This window comes from Aedes albopictus, chromosome 2 (assembly GCF_035046485.1).
Source record: "Aedes albopictus strain Foshan chromosome 2, AalbF5, whole genome shotgun sequence".
Classification (NCBI taxonomy): Eukaryota; Metazoa; Arthropoda; class Insecta; order Diptera; family Culicidae; genus Aedes; species Aedes albopictus.
Window position 1 is genome coordinate 226,538,088 of NC_085137.1, and position 23,700 is coordinate 226,561,787.

Sequence of the window (23,700 nt, forward strand, 5' to 3'; positions counted from 1 at the left end):
CTTTCAACAAATACATTTACTTTGAAAATCTGAATTACAGATGTGAAATTAATTCAAGTTATATGGTGTATCCGAACTTATTGAACACCCTGTATATTCATATGTTCATAGCCATCGCTAGAACCAGAAACGAATTGAAAAAAGTCGTTTCCCTCCCTTCCAACTTCCACTCACAGCACAGTGTAAATATAACGCCTATAAGTTATGCAACCAAAGCGTGCTGTGCCGCTTGACCTTATTCACCTTATTCACCACACAATCTATCACGAACACTATAAATAACCCTATCCATGGATCGCATCACCGACCCAACGGTGACTCCCATATCTCCCATCCTTTCCGTCTAACAAATTTCCCAGTCCGTGCGGGTTGTGGGGACGCAGAGTGCTCTCGGTCTCTAGTAGCAACAACCAGTACACTCTAACATTCCTTTCCCTTCCCAGCTGACTATAAGGACTTGGCCGGCGCCGTTATTGATCAAATATGCATGAGCTGCAAAATTTGCACTTTGAGAATAAGTGGAATGTCCCTTATTCAGTTGGATCACAATGCAACTGGTACCAGTTCAGATCAATCACGGAGGAGCAACCATTGACATGTATAGTGTATAGTCAGAATTGATCGTTGATTGTTGATCGGTACACTAGTAGCTCCCATTACTGGACTATAAGTAAAGTATGAACATATAAGCAGCTACGATTCGTAGCCTACGAAACAATACCGACTTAATTGTTCTGCTGAGAATTTTCTCCAACAAAGGCGAAGACTTTAACCATAATAGGATGTTGGGGTCAACATGACCCAGACAGGCACGCTGAACGTGCATTACGACATCGTGGTACAAAAAAACCAAACATCTTAGGAAAACTAAAGGATTCACAAAGCAGAACATATATGTAAGCAACAGCAAGATGGGTTGCATGAAAAAGCAGCATTGTTCACATAATTGCGACTGTTACCGCCGTCGCCGGGCTTATGCACGCAATCCGCATGCTAAATTACTCATGAAGAGGGATATATGTACGTAATGTTTGCTTTCATCATCCCATTTATATTTATGTGCTAACAATCACCGAATGGCGCGGACGACGACAGGAAGTGTTCGCCGTGAAGGCGGGAAAGCGGATGTTTATTCGGAGATCTGTGCCGGGAAAATCGCATGTCTACACAATATATGTAAGTAGGTACATATACACAATAAAGTCTGTCGTCGGAGCGACAGCAGAGATGAGAAGTGTTTGGCAAAATGTTTCATGAGCCAAACTAAACAATTGTTTGAGTGTTTACGAATGTTCCATCCCGAGTGTAAGCATCCATAGAACGTTACTTTTGCACTGCCCGCTCTAGATGATTGCAAAAATCTCGTTCAAATGTATTATGTATATTGTACAGGCTTACAACGCAGCTACTATTTTATCGAACGTTTTTGCCTTTCTTGTACACCGAAGTGTACTTAAAGACTATATGTTCACTCAAAAAACGAATTTTCGATAGAAGGCTCGGAGGGTCAAGTCACATATACCAATCAACTCAGTTCGACGAATTGAGATGATGTCTGTATGTGTGTATGTATGTATGTCTGTGAACAAAAACAAGTTCATTCATATTAAGATATTTCCCATTGACCGGTTTCGGATTATAGCTCGGATAGAACCGGAATTTTATCGTATTGTTTGCTATTAAAAATGGTTCGGATCGGTCGAGGGGTTCCGGAGTTATGGCCATTTCAATGATGCGAACCAGCACCGGTGGAACTGGCCGTATATAAAACTGAACCAAGCCCCATCAAACTGTGGCGATTTTTGTAACCTTTAGCATGGTTGACAAATTTCATGCGAAAATGAACACTAGAGACCAGAAATTCCACGATGTCGGCTCCAAATTCAAGATGACAGCTGTTCAATAGAGTTTTAGGATCTAAAACCATGTAATATGGCTATATTTGCTAAGAGGAAGATGTCCGGAGTACAAAAATGGCAACCAGAATATCCAAGATGGTGGTCTAAAATCCAAAATGGCGGCTCCAAATTCAAGATGACGACTGTAAAATGGAGTTTTAGGACCTGAAACCATGTAGTATGAGCAAGGTTGCGACCATTCATTTGCAAAGATTTACATTCATTTGCTATTATCTCAGTTCAGAAGCATGCTATCGAAAAACAATGTATGGATGAATTTAACCTTGTAATTTTATCTGAAAGTTTGCCGAATAACATTGGGGTCGCAAACGTATACCAAAGTCATGAGCGAGCTGTGAAGGCAACTCTCCACGCGGTGAATGTAATCTTTGCAAATGAATGGTCGCAACCTTGAGTATGAGTATATTTGGCGACCAAAATATCCAAGATGGCGTATCAAAATTCAAGATGGCGGTATAACCTTTTGGATGGCAACTGTTTAATGGATGTTAAGGCTATAACCGTATAATATGGGTATATTTGGTATGGGGAAGACAACCGGAGTTCAAAAAAAGCGATCATAATTCAAAATTACGGCTGTTGAATGGAGTTTTGGGCTCTAAAACCATTCAATATGGGTGTATCTGGTAGAGGAAGAAGTCTGGAGTCCAAAAATGGCGACCAGAATTTCCAAGCTGCCTTACTTAAATCCAAAATGGCCGCTTAACATTCAAGATTGCGGCTGTTTTTCAAGGCTCAAAATCAAAAGCCAGATAAACGATATGATTTTTGATGCCATGAAATGGATTTCAGTAAAACATAGGAAAGTGCGATGTTCATCAACATGTCGCATTAGTTGTGTTGAAATGTGTTTTCGAAGGCACGAGAAAGGCGCCATCACCGTTAGGTGGATTAGTTTGGGTTTTTTGTAAGTGTTGTAATTAAAAAAAGATTTTGCTCTGACGTTTCCAAAACCTGTTTAAAAATGATCACATTCAAAAGATAATGTTTATGCAGAGCGTTGAATATCAAAGACCAGAATCATGATAACACAGAGAACAGACATCCAGGCTAGAACAAATTTCATTCGGAAAGTTGTGTAAGGATTTGAATCTTTACTTGAGTAAGGTTGCAAACCAATACACGATGACAATACTAATGCCACCAAACACCATATTGCCACAGTGAGTGGTGAATTGAAACATTTCAAGTGGTGAATTAAATTTGTATTAGAAATTAATCGATTGCAGCGCCACGCTATTGCCACTTGTGTTGCCGATTTCAAATGGCCGTTAAATTCCTTACACAGTTTTGAAACTGGACTTGGATGTCTGTTCTCTGTGATGATAATTGGACGATGATTAAGATATCAATTTCTTTGAATGATAATTATGATTATTTATTATTTTGTTTTCTTTTTAAGCTCCTCGTCATAACTTATCTCTGTTTAAAAAAAATAGTGGATTTAGGAGAATAGCTTCAGTTGGAAAGTTCAGCTTATCAACTATTTCAACTAGGGCGGAGGTTCCAAAACTTTTCGTAATACCAGGAGATCTCAGGAGCATTAAAAGGGGGTCCCAGAGGCTTTCAGGGGGAACGAGATCTCAGGGGCGTTTGAGGCGCTTCGGGGGCTGTCAGGGCTGTTTCGCGGGGTCTCCGGGGCGTTTCAGGGGGTCTCAGGGGGTTCCAAGGGCCCTCAGGGATGCTTCTAAGAGTCTCAGGGGGCTCCAGGGAAGTTCCAGAGTCTCTGGGGTGATTCTGATGGCCTCATGGAATTACTGCATTTCCCAGATTTCCGGGCATTCTTTTAGAAATTCCTTCAGAAAATCCAATTTCTTTAGAATTTTGAATTCTTTAGAATTCTTCCAGATATGTTAAAAAATTCTGCTGCTTTTACTTCGAAAATTTCTCTAGCGATTGTTTAAAAACATGTTTCAGGTATTCATGTTCTCCATGATATACTTCATACATTTTGCAAGAAATTTTTCAAAAACTTCTCCAGAAGTATCTCCAGCAGTTCTTCAGTTCTTACCTCAGAGCGTCCTCTAATAATTCCGCCAGAAATTTGTTTTGGGATTCATTTAAGAACTCCTTGAATACCTTTGTCTGCAGTTTATGCTCGGATTCCTGCAGAAATTATTTTAAGGCTTCTTTTAGAATTTTTCCTGAGGTTTACTTCCTCCAAAATTTTCTCATAAAATACTTATAATAGGAATTGCCCCAGAGTTATCTCAAGGAATTCTTTCAGGTATTCCCTAGGGGTTGCTCCAGAAACACATTTAAAGATTTTCAGATTTTTTGTCGTAATTTTTTTCTAGGAATTCTTCCAGAGCCCCATATCAAAGAGTTCCTTTAGGTATACCCCAGAGATTCCTGCAGAAACACCTCCTTAGATTGCTTCAGGAATATCTTCAAAAAAATTTTATAATTTTTTCTTGGAATCTCCAGAGGTATCTCATTTGAAAATTTATTTAGGAAAACCTTGAAAAATTTCTCCAGTATTTTTTGTGTCATTTCATGAAGCACTTCTGTGAAATCCATTGGCGTATCTAGGATTTTTTCCTAGGGGGTGCCTGGGGGGGTGCCAATTTCAGTGGCTCCAGGTTGTTTTGATTCTTTTATTGGAAAAAGAAATACCGATCCACCCTCAATTTCTTAGTACAATGGTATACTGCGTCGCGGGACAAAGTAGCCCGAAAGATTTAAACGCGCTATATTTAAAAGAACAGTTTTTTTTTTTTTTTTAAATCCGAACCGTTGTACTGACTTAACACTCTCCCCGCCATATGAGGTTTGAGAGCTTAATAACTTGATTACGTATAATACATGGAATTTGTATTTTCAGTTTGAACTTTACAATCATCACAACCCGTTTGTTTTGTGGATTGGATACATTGATTAAGAATACATTTTCGGAGCACTTATTAGAAGTGTATGTCTCGGAAACTATCCGTGTAACTTGTATTCATCGTGACATCCTCTTTGTTTTATTGCATGATAACAACCCTTATAAAATAGTTTTCAGGAACAATTGTAAAAGTCTTTTTTTTTTCTCCCCTGCTGTGGAAATTAAGCCACTGCGTCCAATAAGCTAAATATTTGTGGCATTGTAAGAGTTATAAATACTTGAAATTGCAAAATCGGGACATATAATTGCATTTTTGGTTTGACCACAACATTAATAGCGAACTTCGATTGTTCTCTTCGGGATTCTGATTCAATGCTATAATATAATGAAGAAATTTGTGTTTTCAGCGAAACATTGCTTTGGTAATTCCTCAGCGAATATTCCCGGCAATTTATTTGGAAATTGTTTTGCAATTTATTTTAATCAAGACTTCTTTCAGAAATCTCTCAGTAATTCCTTTGAATTTGGCAAATTTCTTCGGCAATTTCTTTAAGAATTTATTTGGTAATATGTCTGAAATTTGATACTAAACACCTTTCACGCATCCTTTGAAAATTTCATCGGAAATTACTTTGCAAATTTCTTTGGCAATTCCACTAGGAGTTTATTTGGCTTTATTTTGTTTCATTGGCAAATCCTTTTAAATGTTTTCTCGGGAGTTCCTTCGCCATTTTTTTAGTAGTTTTTCAAGCGATTAATGTTTATGTTTTCTATTGATATTCTGCTGTGGTAGTTCTTATATGAATTCTACTTTAAAAGCTCTAAAGTAATTTTGATGGATGTTTTTCCGGCAATTTCTTTGGGAATTTGTCAGTAAATTTTTCGTGAATTTCATAGGATTTTCTTTAAGCAATTCCAGTGGAGAATTTCTGAATTTCCAGTTCAGTAAATTTCGGAATCAATAAATTTAAATACAATTGAATCAAAGAATAACAAAAGTTATCACGATAAAATTGCCTAAGAAATTTGCAAAATAACTAAATAGGAAATTGCTAAAATAATTACGGAGGAATAGCCATAGAAATATAGAAAAAAATACAAAGCAATTGTTGATTGAATTCCCAAGAAACGTATCTAGCTGAATATCAGTTTCTTAAACTGAAGTTTGCTTAAGAGTGGTTTGTTCTTCTCCTATAAAGCTCAAATGTTTGTTGTGTTTCAATGAAGCTACCGTAGAAATTTCCAAAAAAAAACTACCATGCCGAACGCGATTCTTTTTCCACAAATTCATCTCTCATTTCATTAATTAGAAACATTATGTGCCTTCTAATTAAATACAAGTTTCTCCCGTACATTCCTATAGGATTTCACTAGAGATTCCTCCTAGGATTTCATTGGAAATTCCAACTATTCCCGAAATTCGTGTAGGGATTCCTCTAGAGATTTCTATTGGGATTTCTTCAGCTAGAATTTGATGAAGTAGGCCAAGAGGAGTTCCAGGTTTTAGAGTAATCTATGAATTCCTGGATGAGTCTTAAAAAAAATGACACACCAATTGTCTTGAATAACCCCAGCAAGTTTTTGAAGGAATGTCTGGAGAAATTATTTTAAGAATCCGTAGAAGAATTCTGGGAAGTATTACAGTAATAATGACTGGAGTATTCCTAGGAGGAATTGCCGGAAGAACCACAGCAGGAATAGCTTGAGAATGATGATTAACCTGGGCTTGTTAGGGGAATATCTGTAAATAAAAGAAAATCGGGTTAAGTACGGTTCCTTTGAATTCCACTAAGAATTTGCATCCTTTGACAGATACGTATTTCGACCTCAACTGTAAGGTCGTCTTCAGTGTCTTGTACTTGACTCGAGTCGAGTCAAGTACAAGACACTGAAGACGACCTTACAGTTGAGGTCGAAATACGTATCTGTCAAAGGATGCAAATTCTTAGTGGAATTCAAAGGAACCGTACTTAACCCGATTTTCTTTTATTTATAGCTTGAGAAATTTAGCTGAAATTCCTGGATGAAGGCCTCCTCTTGGCCTGTAGGAATCCCATGGGAAATTTATGAGAGAATCCGTGGACAAAATATCTTGGATAAACAAAATCCTGGAGCAATCACCGGAGAGCTTCTGAAGAAATCACAGGAAAAATCTCAGGAGGTATTCTTATAAGGATTCTGGGATGTATTGCTGTAGAAATCTCAGCTGAAATCCTGGAAGGAATTGCTGGAGAAAACTGTACAGGATTTTCTAGAGAAACCCCATCAGGAATGCCGGAATCTATTTTTTTTTGTCTTTATTAAAGAGATTTTCAGCCCTAGGCTGGTTTATCTCTGGGGAATCTAAAGAAAAAAATCCTTGGAATACCTGAGAAGCCTTTGCAAGAACCGGCAGAGGTATTCTGGAAGAAGCTATTGAGAAGGTCCTGAAGGAATCGCAGGAGGATTTTCTGGAAGAATCTCAGGAAGAATTCCAGCCATCATGCTAGGATAATTCGTATAGGAATCACTAGGAAGAATTTCGGGAGGAAGAATAGCTGGAAGAACCGCATGAATTGCTTGAGCAGTCACAGCTGGAATATCAGGAGGAATTCTTGGAATTTCGGGAGCTATTATAGAAGTTATTTCTAGAGAAATCCTAGAATCAGCAATGCTGCCAGGGATATCTTAAGAGAAGTATCACTACCAAATGCCTAGAGGAATACCTAAAGTTCTCCTTGAAAGAATCGGTAGAAGTATACTGGAGGAATCCCTGATGAAATCGCAGAAGGAATTTCTGGAGGAATCTCAGCAAGATTTCCCGAAAGTATTGCAGCAATTAAGTATGCCAGGAGAAATCCCTAGAAGTATTTCTGAAGGAGTACTAATGGAAATTGCTTGAAGAATTCCAGCTGAAAATCATGGAGGAAGGTCGATAGAAATACTTGGGGAAATCCCCTGTGGAATTTCTGGAAGAACCTCTGTAGAAAGTCCTTGATTTATCCTTGAAGAAACGTATGGAAGAATCAATGAAGGGATTTTATAGAAAAGTCTAAGGGAGATTTTCCGGAAGAATTTTCCTAGTAGAATTCCAGAAGGTACCACAGTGAGAATTTCTAGAGGAGGAGATACATTGCTGGAAGAATCGCAGCAGGAGTTGTTTGAGGAGTCCTAGCCACAATTCCCGGAGGAAGGCCAATATAAGCGCCTGGAGGAATTCCATGAGAAATTTCTGGAAGAACCTCTGAATGAAATCTCTGAAAGAATTCCTGGAAGAATCACCGGAGCAATTTCTAAAAGGATCCCAGGAAGATTGTTTGAATAATTCCACCAGAAATATCTGAAGAAATCCCAATAGAAATATTTAGAAGAATTCCGAGAAGAGTCATAGTAATAATTTCCAAAGAAATCCTTGCAGAATTTGCTGGATCAATCTCTGCAGAAATTTCTAGTATGTACAAGGGAAGTTTGTTGAAGAAATATCGGGAGGAATCCATAAAGGAAGCCTAGAGAAATCACTGTATGAATAGATAGAGGTATTTCTGGAGGAATCTATGGAGAAGTCTGTTGATTGTTCTTATAAATATCCAAAACGCCAAAACGTACAACAGTTAAGGTACCCCGGGGTAAGTAGGACCTAAAAAATGCTAGTTTGGTTTTGTCAAGCCAAAAAATTCTAAACATAAATAATTTTATAATTCCAATGGTTCTAACAGACATTGTTGGTCTATTTCTTCTTATTAACGGGCATCAAAACTATTTCAAATTTTTTAAATTTTTTATATTATGCATATAATGAAAAGTGGAGCAGATCTTCATTTACAGCGTATCACGGGGCAAGTGGGACCTATTCGGATTTTTTGTACAAATGGCTTAATATTATATTGGGAAAAATTTGTGGTATCGTGCATAAATTACGTAACACATATAATAACATTGTGGAGCCTCGTAGCCGTGCGGTTAGGGTCACCAAGCTTCTAATCGCACCATGCTGTGGGGTGAGGGTTCGATTCCCGCCCCGGGCGATGAAACTTTTCGTGAGAATAGTTTCTTCTCCGTATCCACTGGTGCATGCTCCGTGTGTCCGTTGTCTAGTGTTAAGTTTCGTTCAGTCTGTACAGCCTCTGGCTGAAGACGGTGTCCGTGTCTTTTTTTTTAAATAACGAATCACTGAGAAAAAAAAAATGATTCAACTCTAGCAGCTGGTGCAAAACAAATTGATTTTATTCATACAAAAAGCGCCCTAAGGTTGATTTCCGAAAGATTTCTAAACTTACGTTTCATACTACGTAGTTGATGAGTCTCGCCAAAAGATTTTTCAAGATTTACAGATGTTATGTTTTCCCTTACATAATTTTACGATTAATAAATAAAGATTGTTAAATCGTGAACTTCGAATAAGTCGTTTTCTAATTTTTTCATACTTTATGGCCGGCTCCCTAGCATTCAGAACCTTATTATGCAACGAAAAACGAAAAAATAATAGAAATTACTTGAACGAAAATATGAAAAAAGATGATTTCGAAGAAAATATGTTCTACCAAAAACCTTTATCATTTTAAACAATAGTTTCATCATCAGAATAGAAAAAAATAATTATAATTCAACGATTGATTACTTAAGGCGCCGATTTTCGCTTCACTTTTGTGTAAATTTCGACTTAGGCTGAAGAAAGCGAGATCAAACTATGAAATTGTGTTTGTTTACTCTCATAGGTCTCACTTGCCCCAGATACTGAAATGCACTGGGGCAAGTGAGAGCAGTTAACAAAAGGTAATAAATGAAAATAAATTACAGCTTTTTCGTTCAAAATAACTTATAAGCACTCCAAATATTATCCTGAAACCGAAAAAGTTTTACTTTATTTGTTATTCTATTTTTGAACGACGAATGTAGTACAGTACGTTAATCTCACTTAGTTAATTGAAAATTACATATGAACAACAATAACATATATGGTCTCTTTATGGTGAGAACAATAAAAATTTTTGAATTCAAAGTATCCGTTGGTGTGATACCTATGTTTTCTATGAAGAATGTTTGCCTTAAAACTAACAAATAAAAAATATATGGCTGTAGGTCTCACTTGCCCCGGATTCTCGCTTGCCCCGGGGTACCTTACATAAGTAATTCCGGGTGTGCTTAAGTTTTGTTCAAATGTGCCATTAATAAATATTGGAATTATTTAGTTTTAAATTTTAGGTGACTGTGAAGGAAAAATTCTAGGGGGTGCCAAATTTGTTCTAGGGGGGGCCAGGCACCCCTGGAACCCCCCTAGCTACGCCAATGGTGAAATCCATGAAGTAATATCTAAAAGAATTCCTGGAGATATTTCTGAAGGAATCCAAGGAGATATTTCTGAAGGAATCGCAGGAGCAGAACCAAAAAATCTAGATTTCTAGAACATCTAAAAATTTTTTCAGTAATCCTTGACGAAATTTACCAAGGGTTTCCTGGAAGAGCCCTTTAAAGAATATCCGTTCAAACTACCAAAGATAACAGTTGTTTATTATTAATATTATTAATATTTATTAAAGACACTTTACCAATTATGTGGCATTCGTGTCTGGAACAGTTGTTTATCATAGAACAAAACTTAACTCAAAACCTGTGTAAAAACTGTAAAAACCAAATACGTTGCTCACTGGCTTCCATATATATATTGCTGCAGTAATTTCTATTTAACAGGGATTATTTGCGGATCTCTGCGCCATCTCTAAATGGTTGCAAGTTAGTTTTCGTGATTGAAATGACAGTTGAAATGGTTTACACACATTTCGTATGTTAGCATAAACAACTGTGAAACTACTACAGAGACTCCTTTCTGGAAATATTTCTGGAGGAGATCCTAAAGAAGTTTGAGAAAGAATCCGTAAAGGAACTTTTAAAAGAATCCTTGAAGGATTTTTTAAATAAATATTATGTCCAATTTCTGTAGAAATCTCTGGAGATATTCTTTAGGAACAATATCTGAAAAAAAAGTCAAATTCCCGACGAAATTCTAGAAGGTGTTGCTGAAGAAATTCTTGCTGAAAAATTGAAATAATGCAAGAAAAACTGCTCGAGAAACCTTTAGTGGAATTCCTTCAGAAATTTCTTATGAAATATTCAGAGGAATTTCTTGTAGGAATCCCTCATCAAAATTAATGGATTTCATAAAAGAATACCCCGAAGAATGTCTAGAGAAACACCTAAGCTTCTGTTGGATATAATAAAAAAAATCTCATGAGGAATTTCCAAAGGCATGTACCCAAGCAACACACATGTTATAATAAAGTTACGACAGCGCAAGTTTTGGTTGTATAGAAGTTTATTTGACGTAATTCTAACATTGTGTTGAAATTACGTAAAATAAACTTCAATACAACCAAAACTTGCGCTGTCGTAACTTTTATATAACATGTGTGTTGCTTGGGTAGTAGTTCCTAGAAAAGCTATCCTGAAAAAAATTTCCGGTAAACTACATGGTGGAACACCCAGAAGAACTCCTGATAGAATCTATGCATGGATTTCTGCAGGAATCTCTGCTTGGAGCGGTATAGAAAACAATATTGAACAATCATTGAATGAATTTTTGAAGAAACTTATGGAAGAATTTCTTGGAGAATCCTCGAATTACTGTAAAAAAAAAATCCTGGGGATATTTCTGAAGAGGTAACGTCTATAAAATACGTCACGCTTTGAGAAGAGAGGGAAAATCAGGAAAGTGTGACGGTCCAAACACAGATTTCAAAGGTCTATACAAAAAGTTTGTCTCAGGGGGAACGGAGGGTTGAAAATGGATAATTTTTGCGTGACGTTTTTTATCAATTATCAATTATTTTGAAGGAATTATTGAAGGAATCTCTGGTAGAAATTCTGAAGAAAACATTGAAGATATTTCTTAACGAATCGCTGATGCAACTCTGATAAATATTTCTGTAAGAATAAAGAAGACTTTTTTGAAGAAATCCCTGGTGAAATTTGTAAGAATTCTTAACTATTGACTTTCGAAAAAATCGATGTTAGAATGTCTGGAATCCATGAATGGTTTTCTGAAAGAATGCCCAGAGACATTTTTGAAATAATCCATGGAGAAATTTCCTTGCTTGCAATCAAGGTTTTTTGGTGATTTCAATATCAGCCATGTTATTCCAAGGAGATTGAGAAACACATGGAGGCGCATGGTTGTTGATGCCTACATACGTTATCTATGTTAGGGGTTATTTCACTACGAACGATCATCGTTTAGGAGGGGGGGGGGGGTTGGTGTTCTGTAAAAATGTGACATTCCATGTAAAGGGAAAATGCACGAGAAAGGATGGACGCCATTTTCGAATGTTGTCATTAAGGCGAAACTGGAAGCATTTCCTCAGTTTTTGGTTTTTGATTTTTTATTAAATAACGAAGCAATATTTTCAAAATCGGTTTTCGTACACATGTAAGGACTGATCAATTTATAAAATGGACAACTTTACAAGACTATAAATAGAAGACGCGTAGTTTAAATTTAACCATCCTTCCTTTGTTGTTCAGTACATAATCTTTTATTATAGTAATCATTTTTGAATCTAATAAAAATAGTTTTATTTTATAGAGAATCGGCCAGGTGTTAAATGAGGTGAATTTTTCGATTGCTGAAAATTGAAAATATGTATAAAATTGTTGTTCACATATGGTATATCGTTTTTAATACCAGAAAAGTATGTGCCATGCTGCAGCAGCATGAGTAATAAACATTCTGGCACAATTTAAACTCAATTGGCTTCTTTAGCGGTGTTGAGATATTTCCATATTCTGAATCTGCATGCGAAACTGAGCCGAAATCCAAATTTTCATGAATTTTGGTGCCCGGGAACCTACTTAAAAATCAATTTAAAGTTTGTATGGGAGCGATTTGTCGAATCACCCCTCGTCGCATTTTGTACTGGGTGGAGCTGTCAAACAGTTACCCAGCTGTCAAAAGGTGATTTCAAAAAATCTCTTTGAAATTTATTTTAGGTACCAAAATAAAGTTCTAAAAATCTGAAAAAAATCATAGTGGCTCAGAAAAAGATGCTCTTTCGTATAAAATCAAAACATGGATACATTTTTCTTAATTTAAAAACCCAATTGGAAAATAAAATGTTGAGATATTAAAGTCTCAAGTGAGATTCGATTTTTTGAATAAAATTCAATTCTCGCGTTTAGTATCATACAGGCGTATCTACAATGATCGATTTCTCTTCGTCGATTTTCTCTTCGGCTTATTCCGGAAAATACGACTAATATTCGAATGATCTCTCGGTGTATTTCGGTGAAGGACGACTAGGACTAGCATCTAACACAACAAAAACAACCAAAAATGATTTCCAGGCCAAATTATAAGCCGAAGAGAAAATCGATGAAGAGAAATCGATCATTGTAGATACGCCCGTATGATACTGAGCGCGAGAATTGTTAAGCAAAAAAGGCATGAAAATATTAAATTATCAATTTTTTTATGCACCCAGTCGAAAGTGGGAATAATGTGGTTTTAAATGCAGAAAACTGCTTCTTAACAGCATTGCTGGTTTGGTTACTGTGAGCCATCACAGACACAGTATTCAAAATAGTTTCGTTCTTTGAAGGTTCTTCCAAATAACAATGCAACCTTAATGCAAATTTTGCATAACAATGATGTTGGAAATAAAAATTTTGCATCCGATTATTATTAAATAAGGTGTACAATAACATAGGACCAACTTTGTTGAAAATAAATAATAACAAGATTCGCTAGGGTCTAAAATCTACATCAATGGAGCAAAAAGTATGATATTTTTAAATATGACCATCTTTGTGGATTAAATTTTTGATGAAAAATGCAATTAAAAGTAAGTTTTTCTTCTGTATCATTCAGAGAGCAATATTCTACTACTCTGGACAAATTTTCAGCCGAATCCATGATGGTATTGCAACACAGGACCTAAATGAACATATTTTAAAAATTTCCTTGAAAACAAGGCAACTTGCTATATCAAGATGGAGACTGCTTGGTGCATTATTACTGACCAACTATAGAGCTTTAGCTTTAGTAGAATAGTATAAGATTCCAATACATTGAAAACTTCATGAAAATGTCAAGTATGTGGAAAGTTATGTCGAATTTTGAGAAATGGGTTTTTATTGATGTTTTACGAAAATCGCTTCAGTTACACAATACCTAAGGAACATTTTGCTTAATGTTTTATTTTTCCTACATTTGAGAATAAATAGCTATAGAAAGTTATACAAAAAACTGATAATGATTTTATTGAAAAATAAAAAAGATATCGTACAAGCAAGTTGTCCGTTTTATAAATTGAGCAGTTCTTAGAGTATGGATCAAGGTATCTTCTGATTTTTTTTTGTGGTGGAAAATATTTTTCGTTTTTGCAGAAACCATTTTTGAACAAAATTTCACAAAAAAATGTTTTCTGTAAAAATGGAAAACCTTTTTCACCACAAAAAAAAAAATCAGAAGATACCTTGATCCATACTCTACATGTGTACGAAAACCGAAAGTGAAAATAAAGCTTCGTTATTTAATAAAAAAAATAAAAAATCAAAATAGTGAGGAAATGCTTCCTGTTTCGCCTTAAGTGGCATCTTACCCCATGGCAGATGGCTTTTTTGCACCACAATTTCGTGAATGTTGCTGCTGAAGTATTAAGCAAATATTGTTTAGTTGCTGTTACTACTTTAAATGCTCAGCAAATGAGACTATAATGCAACAAGGGGAAACCAGTAAGCATAATTGAAATAAGAACTTATTCAGAGATTTTGGGCCTTAAGAGATTCAGAATTCATCATGCATTTAAACTTATTCAGAAAGTATGTCTTACATCAAAACTAATTGGATTAAGAAGGTGATGACGAATGTAATATATCGTTAGAATGAGCTCTAAACCAAATTTCCACGTGAATAAATCACCCTATCATTAAACTCGGTACCTACATATGTACAACATTGGCTCTATCCTGATCCCGTGTCGCGCCAACATAACCGTATAGACTAATAACCCCGTCTTAAAAAAAAACCACCATGCATACCTGTATGAGGAAAGCAAACTCTGGAAAATGGTCACGTTGTTCTCGTCCTTTATGGTGACGATGAACTGATTCGCGTGCACCGTGTTGTACTCGTACAGGCCCGGCTTGAGCTGAAACCGGCAGAACTCGCCGGCGAATCCACGTCCAATCGTGCCGGCGCCAATGCCTCCAATCGGTGCCCCATAAATCTGCTTTCCATTCTCGGTGTACCAGTAGTCCATCAGGACTTGACGGTTTTCGCGTGACACCTTCCAGTAGTAGGGGATGTATCTGTGGGTGAAAGTGGAGAGAGACGAGAAATTAGAAATCGAATCAATTAGGACGATTACGACGTAGTCGTTGAGCTCGAAAGCTATGGAAGACCGAGAAATGAAAAAAAGCGCAAAAACGGTCTGCATTTGATACCAGATTGATGCTCGCTCGTGGTTTCAAATTAGTATTAATTAACGTTGTTGTTTGGAAACGTTAAGAGGCTCTACAAAATGACCTTCCAGAGATTCAAGCGTTCCCATGGACGCATCTGGTTTCATATTCGGTTGGAAATGTAAATCAAATCATATCGACGCGAAGTCGATACGTTTAAGTGATTCCACAACAAAGATAGGATTCGATCGACGGCGTCCGATGATGCACATATGTTTCGAAGTCATCAATACGGTTATGGCGCACAGTGTTTACGAGACCTTGTGCGTTAAGCGTGCTAGAATATTGTGACTTTGGACTAAATTTTAATCTTTCATAAACAGCTCAGCTTGGGTGTCTGTTTATAATTTATTCTTTGAAGTGCGGCTTCTGCGAGGTATTTTGAATTCGTTGTTCATCGAAGTGAAGTTAACGGAAAAAGAATTTGATGATTTTCCTTTTACTTATTTTTATCCAGCTGGATAAATAAAATAACTCACGGTGATGAGGTAGATAGAAGAATGTGTCATGTGAATATTCGGATAAATTGACAAATATCGTGTCTTTGCATTGTGCAGCTTTAACTCTTTGGGAGCTGTATTTTTCCTTTATTATTGCTACAGTTTTGCTACCGCATTTCTATCTATTGTTTCTGTGCCAAAAAAAACTGTCTTTGAGTTTACATCATAAAGTGTACGGGTGTAATAGTTATTTATGTGACGAGTTGCAAAAAGTTGATTTTTTCAGCACGAGTCGTACATTTATCCAACGAGGCTTGCTGAGTTGGATAAATACGAAGAGTGCTGAAAAAATCGAGTTTTGCAACGAGTTCCATACAAAATTTTATGCAATGATTTTTTCATAATGCAACTCATTTGAGTTGCATAATGTTCATAATGCAACCCAAATGAGTTGCATTATGAACATTATGCAACTATTTTCCATTATGCAACTCATTTCAGTTGCATTATGAACCGGTACGGAAAAGTGGATCATTATGATACTAAAATGAGTAGTATAAAATAGAAATTATGACACTGAATTGCATAAAAGCAATTTTTGACATCATACAAAACATTAATATGAAATGTGCCATGCCCACCTTCTGAAAGTTTACCATTTACCATTTTACATTTGAATATCAGATGCTACAACGTCGCACCTCTTAAACTATTATTGATTCAAAAATATATGATCTACAGCGGCTGATTGCATTGAGTTGCACGATCAACTAGGCTCATTGTAGTACATAGAATATCGCATACAGACTATAAGATACTTTCGAGATATTCAGGATTATCCAAACTGTCCTGCAATTCAGAACATGCACACTCAATTCTAAATCACCTGTTCGATACTTTTTTAACGAAATTAGAACAACAGAACTACCTATTTCGGTAGATTCGGTAATCGATCTTACTGAGGCTCAATGCACAAACTTTCAAAAACAAGTGCAAAAGGTAAACAATATATACCTAAGTGCTGTCAAAAATTGAACGAACACGGTATTCACAATTAAGTGTTTGAGATCAACAGCCGTAACAACAGCTTTGCTGCTTCGCCTTTCAGGCAGCTGTACAGTTCTGCCACCGTTCCAAATGCGATAATGTCCATGTCGTCCGCAAAGCACACAAATTGACCGGATTTTGCGAAAATCGTTCCCCAGCTGTTGAGTCCGACTCGTCGCATCACACCTTCCAGAGCGATGTTGAAGAGTAGGCATGAGAGTCCGTCTCCTTGTCGCAGTCTCCGACGAGATTTGAATGAACTGGATAGTTCACCTGAAACCCTCACGCAGTTCTGCACACCGTCCATCGTTGTTTTAATCAGTCTAGTCAGCTTTCCAGTGAAGCCGTTTTCGTCCATAATTTTCCATAGCTCTGTGCGGTCGATACTGTCGTATGCCGCTTTGAAGTCGATGAACAGGTGATGCGTTGGGACCTGGTATTCACGGAATTTCTGGAGGATTTGCCGTACGGTAAAGATCTGGTCCGTTGTCGACCGGCCGTCGATGAAGCCGGCTTGATAACTTCCCACGAACTCATTCGTTTAAGGTGACAGACGACGGAAGATGATCTGGGATAGCACTTTGTAGGCAGTATTCAAAATAGTGATCGCCCTGAAGTTCTCACATTCCAAATGGTCGCCTTTCTTGTGAATTGGCCAGATTATCTCTTCCTTCCACTCCTCCGGTAGCTGTTCGATTTCCTAGATCCTGGCTATCAACCGGTGCAGACAGGTGGTCAACTTTTCAGGGCCCATCTTGATGAGTTCAGCTGAGATACCATCCTTACCAGCGGTTCATTTCCGCTGCACTGGCGTCGTCGTTTCCTCCGTTGCCTTCGTCTCCCGTGCCTACGTTCTCCACGCCATTCAGGTGCTGATCGAAGTACTGCTTGCACATTTCGATCACCTCACGTCGGTCCGTCAAAAGGCCTCCGTCTTTATCCCTGCATATTTCGGCTCGCGGGATGCGTTGAGCTTCTGATAGAACTTCCGTGTTTCTTGGGAACGACGCAGCAGTTCCATTTCTTAGCACTCCGCTTCTTCCAGGCGGCACTTTTTCTCCCGAAAAAGGCGGGTCTGCTGTTTCCGTTTCTGTTTGTAACGTTTTACGTTCTGTCGGGTCCCTTGCTGAAGCATTACCGCCCGCGTTGCCTTCTTCTCCTCCAAAATTGTTCTGCACTCTTCGTCGAACCATTCGTTTCGTCGATTCCGTTCCACGTACCCGATGGTGCTCTCAGCTGCGTCGTTGATGGCTGCTTTCACTGTACTCCAGCAGTCCTCTAGAGTGGCCTCATCGAGCTCGTCCTCGTCTGGAAACGCGACCTCGAGATTCTGCGCGAATGCTCAGGCGACATCCGGTTGTTTCAGTCGCTTTAGGTTGTACCAGGCGGTCGCCGGTACCGTACATTGTTGATGACGGAGAGTTTTGGACGCAGTTTGACCATCACTAGGTAGTGGTTGGAGTCGATGTTGGCGCCACGATAGTCCTGACGTCGATAATGTCGGAGAAGTGCCGTCCGCCAATCAGAACATGGTTGATGATTTGTGATTCCGTCTGCTGTGGTGATCTTCAGGTGTAACGATAAGAAAGGCTGTTTTGGAAATAGGTGCTACGTATGGCCATATTTTTGAAGGCGGCGAAATCAATGAGTCGTAGGCTGTTTTCGTTCGTGATGGGCGCTGTACTTTCCAATCGTCGGTCTGAATTCCTCCTCCTTGCCTACCTTAGCGTTCAAATCTCCTATGATGATCTTGACATCGTGGCTTGGGCAGCGGTCGTACTCGCGTTCGAGCTGCGCGTAAAATGCGTCCTTGTCATCATCAGTGCTTCCGGAGAGTGGGCTGTGCACTTTTATTATGCTGATGTTGAAGAATCGGCCTTTGATCCTCAACCTGCACATTCTTTCGTCGATCGGTCACCAACCGATCACGCGCCTCTGCATATCACCCATCACGATGAAAGCTGTTCCCAGCTCGCGTGTGTTGCTGCAGCTCTGGTAGAGGGTATGATTACGTCTGAACGTTCGCACTATGGATCCTGTCCAACACACCTCCTGCAGCACTACGATACCGAACCCGCGGTCCATCAGTAGATCGGCGAGTATGCGGGTGCTCCCAATGAAGTTGAGAGATCGACAGTTCCACGTATCGAGTTTTGCAATCGCAAGTCCTTTTTGTTTGCTGGGGTTGTTGCCGTTGGTCTCGATTCGTATTATTTTGTTGTTGAATTCCCGTTACAATGATTTTTTACGGCTGGCTCGTAGGACCTGACACCAATCCCCTACTTTCCGGAGGACCATAGTGCACAGTTGACCTTAGAGTCCTTAGCTGGCACTCGGATGTTGATCAGCCGCCCCTAACATCAGATGATCAGATGCTGTTGTTAGCCGCTCCTCCTAGTGAACAGACGCTCAGGTTTTGCAGAAGCAAACGACCCCTTCCCTGTCAGCCTACGACCAAAGTTTCCACCGGATTTGGTTACCCGATTTTCCCTAAGGTTGCCCATACTTTTCGGCCGGTACCACGCGGAGGTTGGGATAGGATTTTGCTGGGCAGAAGCTAGTGGATCACAATGGGATCATAATTGCGCAACATACCCAGCATTTACCGTGCCTCAGGAAAGTTTATAAGGCCCTCAATGGTCCAAAGCAGTATAGTAAGATATATCAATTTTGAAATGAGTTCAGCAACTCTAGGCAACGTAACTCTGTATAACGATGTCACCACTGTTATGAGTGTAACTTTGTAGTTATGCTTTCCTGAACAGTTTGATGGATTTGGTATATCATAAAAGTATGTTGGAATGAGTTGTAGATTCCAGTGGGTTCGTAGATCATAGTTGGATAGCAGTTCGTAGCGAAATTAACTACTGTACACCTGTAGATGTCAAGGACTGAATTCCAGAATAGTTTGGACGACTCTGAATGTCCAAAAAGTATATGATGATATCTATTAGTCTTCCAGTAGGTCTGGGAACCACAGTTAATGATTTCTCGTTAGTCTGTTAAATGGATATGACCACTGTTACGAGTGTAGACCTGCAGCTCTGTTCCGGAAGGGAAATAAAGCCGTGGGTCCCGAGATGAACTAGCCTAGGGTTAAAAATCTCGTTTATACAGACAAAACACTATAAATACATATCAAGTTTCTAGTAGGTTCAGTAATTTTAGTTGATTATTCAACGTTGCTCTGTATAGCGGATATGACTACTGTTACGAGTGTAGATCTAAAGTTCTGCTCTTCGGGGTAGTGTGGTTGATCTGGAACAGCCCAAAATTAATTTTGGAAAGGTTTGCACAATGCCATGGAGGTCATAGATAATAGTGGGATATGTGATGATAGAGTTTATAGCGAATATATCTACTGTAATAGTTATGCATATAATAATATATTTTCAAGCAGGTCCAGTAACCGTAGATGATTAAGTTTGCAACATTACTCTATATAGCGTATGCGATTACTTTTAAAAGTATAGTTCTGAAGTTTGCAGATTATGCAATATTGGTTTGGATGACCTGCATTATCATAATAATGTTAATGGGTGGCATCCGAGTTTCTAAGAGATTCGCAGAGAACAGCTGGTTGCAGATAATGCAATGTCACAATTTCCAATATTCGTCTACCTTTGTTTCCCTTATAATTTAGCACAGATTCATACAATTCGATAAAGCAAATCTTATCATCCCATTGCGAGCCACCTGCAATGTGCGATAAAAACTTCACTCCATCGCGGATTTCAATTGTTTCATACACCATGCCAAGCAAGCACTGTGTGTGTATATTTTAAATCGAGTGGAAAGGACTTCAATAAACAAAACTGGGAATGCAGCGCTACAAGTAAAGAGCCAAAACAAACGTGAGGAGATGGGTATCGTGTGAGCAAACATCAACAAATGTCTGCGACAGTCGACACAAATAGCAGATTCAAATGGGTATCTCGATAAAGGCACCTCTTACGACAAGCGAGAGAGAATTGCACTGTAGGTAATTGACACGGTGAGAGAATCTGGTTGTATCAGTTGTACAAACCAACACTTCAAAACTAGTAAAAATACTAAGCTTGAATTGAACGCATATCCGGAAAAAGCATTAGATTTACACTAGCGGTAACAGAACACGCATTGCCTCATCTTTGCCAATGCTTAGCTTGTAACGCGCTGTTATTTTTGAGGTCGAATGAGTGATCAGTTTTTGATTTCGCCCTCTAATGCTTATCCTTCCACAGATACGCATATTTCGACTACTAACGTAATCTTCCTAAGAGTCATTTATCCAACTTTTGAGTGCTTCTACTGGAGAGTAGGGGAATAAAGTTTAAAACGCCAAGGCGGAGTGAAATGGCCCAATTCATAAAATCATTCCTGAATGTGATTTGATCATTACTATAGGTGAATGGTGTCAAGATATGTTTGCATAAAACATGTTTCTAGAAGCCAGGCAGGCAAACTCACGGAAAATCTGTTGAACCCCAATGAAACTTGGCATCTGCCGGGTTTTCGTGCTTGCAATTAAGGTTTTCTGGAGATTTTATTATCTGCCATGTGTTTCCAAGGAGATTGGGTAAAACATGGGGGCGCATGGTTGTTTGATGCCTACGCTATCGATGTTAGGAGTCATTTAAAAACCATCGTTGATGGCGGAGCGGGTCTGTAAAAGTGTGACACTCCATGTTTACGAAAAAGCATGACAGAGGAGCATAAGGGGCATTGGAATGCCCGAATAATGATGGACGTCATATTTGAACGTCGCCATTAAGTGGCATCTTACTCCATGACAGATGACCTTTTTGCACCACTTACACGTTTTACGAACCAACTTTTGAAACAGATAAAAATCGTTGAAAATGCATTAGTTTCTTGAATATTGCTGCTGAAGTATCAATCAAATATTGTTTAACTGCTGTTACCACTTGAATGCCTAGTTAATGAGACTATTTATAATTCAAAACGATGAAAGTTTGAAAAATGACCAGTTGCCTAATCCTATGAACCAGATGCCTCCTTCTCCTTACTTGTTGTTGTGGCTGCTGTGAAGGAATCGATAGAGCCCCTGAGTAGGGTCTGGGACCATTTGAGCAGGAGCACCTATTTTGGGCACTTGCTGCTATGCCTCAGTCAATTTCAAACCAATTGACTTAAATTTTGGAACATGGCTAGATACTCTTCGTATCTGATCGTTTCTTAAAAATCAAGTCAATCGGTTCAAAATTGACTGGGTTATAGCAGCAAGTGCCCAAAGTATGTGCTCCTGCCCAAATGGCCCCAGACCCTATTTAAAATCAAGCTGTAACGGAAAATATGAGTGGGCGTTTTGCCTCCCACAATTTTCCAGTAAAGAATTGATAACATTAGTCTTCAGTTGTTTATTTGATTGGAAAATTTTGACTTGACGTGCGTAGACTAAAAGTTGGTGTCTTGGTGGTGGTGACAAAAGACGTTCATAGAATAAGCAAGCATAGTTGGAGGAGATGCGTAAATGAATATTGAACACATTGCATTAGGTAGGACACAGTCTCCTGCTTTTTCCTTTCTCATTATTGCTTAGTTGATGCAATAAAAAAAATAACCAATCCTCGTCAAACTTTATTTAACAATCACACTTGGGCACCTTTTAACAAAAAATGTTCTGCCTGCAACGAACACAATTTAGCATCAGTGAATTGTTCAAATACTTGGTGTTTTCTTAAGCATATGCCTGGCGCCAGTATCACCGCAAGCAAAAGAATACCGGTTTAAAAACACAACTATAATGCATTGTCGTCCCCGACTGAGAGCCGGCGTGCTAGAGCATGGTTGGAACTGAATTTTTGAGAGAGAGTCCCACCGGCGGCGATGCTAACCCTGCTTGAGCATACACGAAGAGCATAGAATAGCACGGGGAGCATAGAAGTTTAACCGAATATAAAAGGAAAAGTGAAAATCGATACATGTGTCCAAGATTTTTCACTCCCGCAATGATACTATGATAGGTATATCAAACAGGGATCTCCCGCATGATCCTATTTTTGGCAGCTGATATCCTTAAGACGCACGAAGTGGAAAATACCCGTGCAAAGGGAATTGGGTTCAATTGAATCACGATAACTAGATCGGTGGGTGGCGAAATGGGTGGTAAATCAACTTCCCCATATCTTCAATCTCGTAGACATTGTGTCTCCAGCAAGGTGTAGCACAATGGCTCTTGGCTTGAATCTTCCGCTTTCGGACAAATTCATGTTATGAATCAAAAGTGAAAGTTTATTCAGCCGCATCGATGACGTACCTCAGAGCCATTGGGATGATGGGCCATAGTTGACGAAGGGAGGGTTTCAAATTCTGGTTCCTAGTCTCCGGATAAACGTGGTTGAACTTAAGCTTTAAGCCATACTGAGGTACTGCCGTCACTTGTTGTTTAAATCCGCAGATTGATTGAGCACTATCACCATCCATTTTTGCACCACAGTGAAATTTACTTCTTTATCACTTTCTGCCTTAAAGCACCAGTTCAATATCTATAAATATGAATAGATCTATATGCTTGCTTTTGATTGTACACTTCAATGACAGCACTTTAAGCTTTTGCACCTTGTTTCGATACTAAATATTTTGCTTTGCAATTTTTGCTTTCGCGCTGCCTTATCACAGTATTAGCACATCAATTCACACGATTTCAGCAATTTAACTTCTCCCAAACCCTTTCTCCTACTCCCGTGTATGGCGAAACTCTCAAAGCCGACCGCTGAACCGAGTCGAAACAACACAACCGAACACGAAAACACTTCTCCGGAGACTGACTGCGATTCACTAAACTGAACTGACTGCCGCACAGACTGCTGCTGATTTCAGCCGGACTCGCGTGTGCGATCCCGACCACGTGGGAAAGACAAAGTTATAACAGGTTGTGTTATATTGGCAGAACAAGTTTCTAAATAACATATCTGAAATAACGAAATTGTCTTAAAATAATTCCCTTGGTCTGAATTAAACTGTATTTAATTTTTATATTTGTATAGTTTAGAATATTATCCTTAATATGTTTCATAATGTCGAAAATATTAAA

The 23,700-nt window shown here is 38.5% G+C and overlaps 1 protein-coding gene across 1 annotated transcript in view; it reads right to left on the reverse strand.

The window, feature by feature from the left end:
• The window catches only part of LOC109432905 (non-lysosomal glucosylceramidase), a 30,249-nt gene extending 6,804 nt beyond the window's left edge, over nt 1-23,445 (reverse strand). Inside the window, exons 1-2 of the mRNA XM_029853790.2 lie at nt 22,924-23,445; nt 14,755-15,024 (exon numbers count right to left, since the gene is read on the reverse strand). Coding sequence (XP_029709650.2) covers nt 14,755-15,024; nt 22,924-23,090 — 437 coding nt within the window. The 5' untranslated portion in view covers nt 23,091-23,445. The remainder of the gene's footprint in view (nt 1-14,754; nt 15,025-22,923) is intronic.
• Nucleotides 23,446-23,700: the final 255 nt, after the last annotated feature.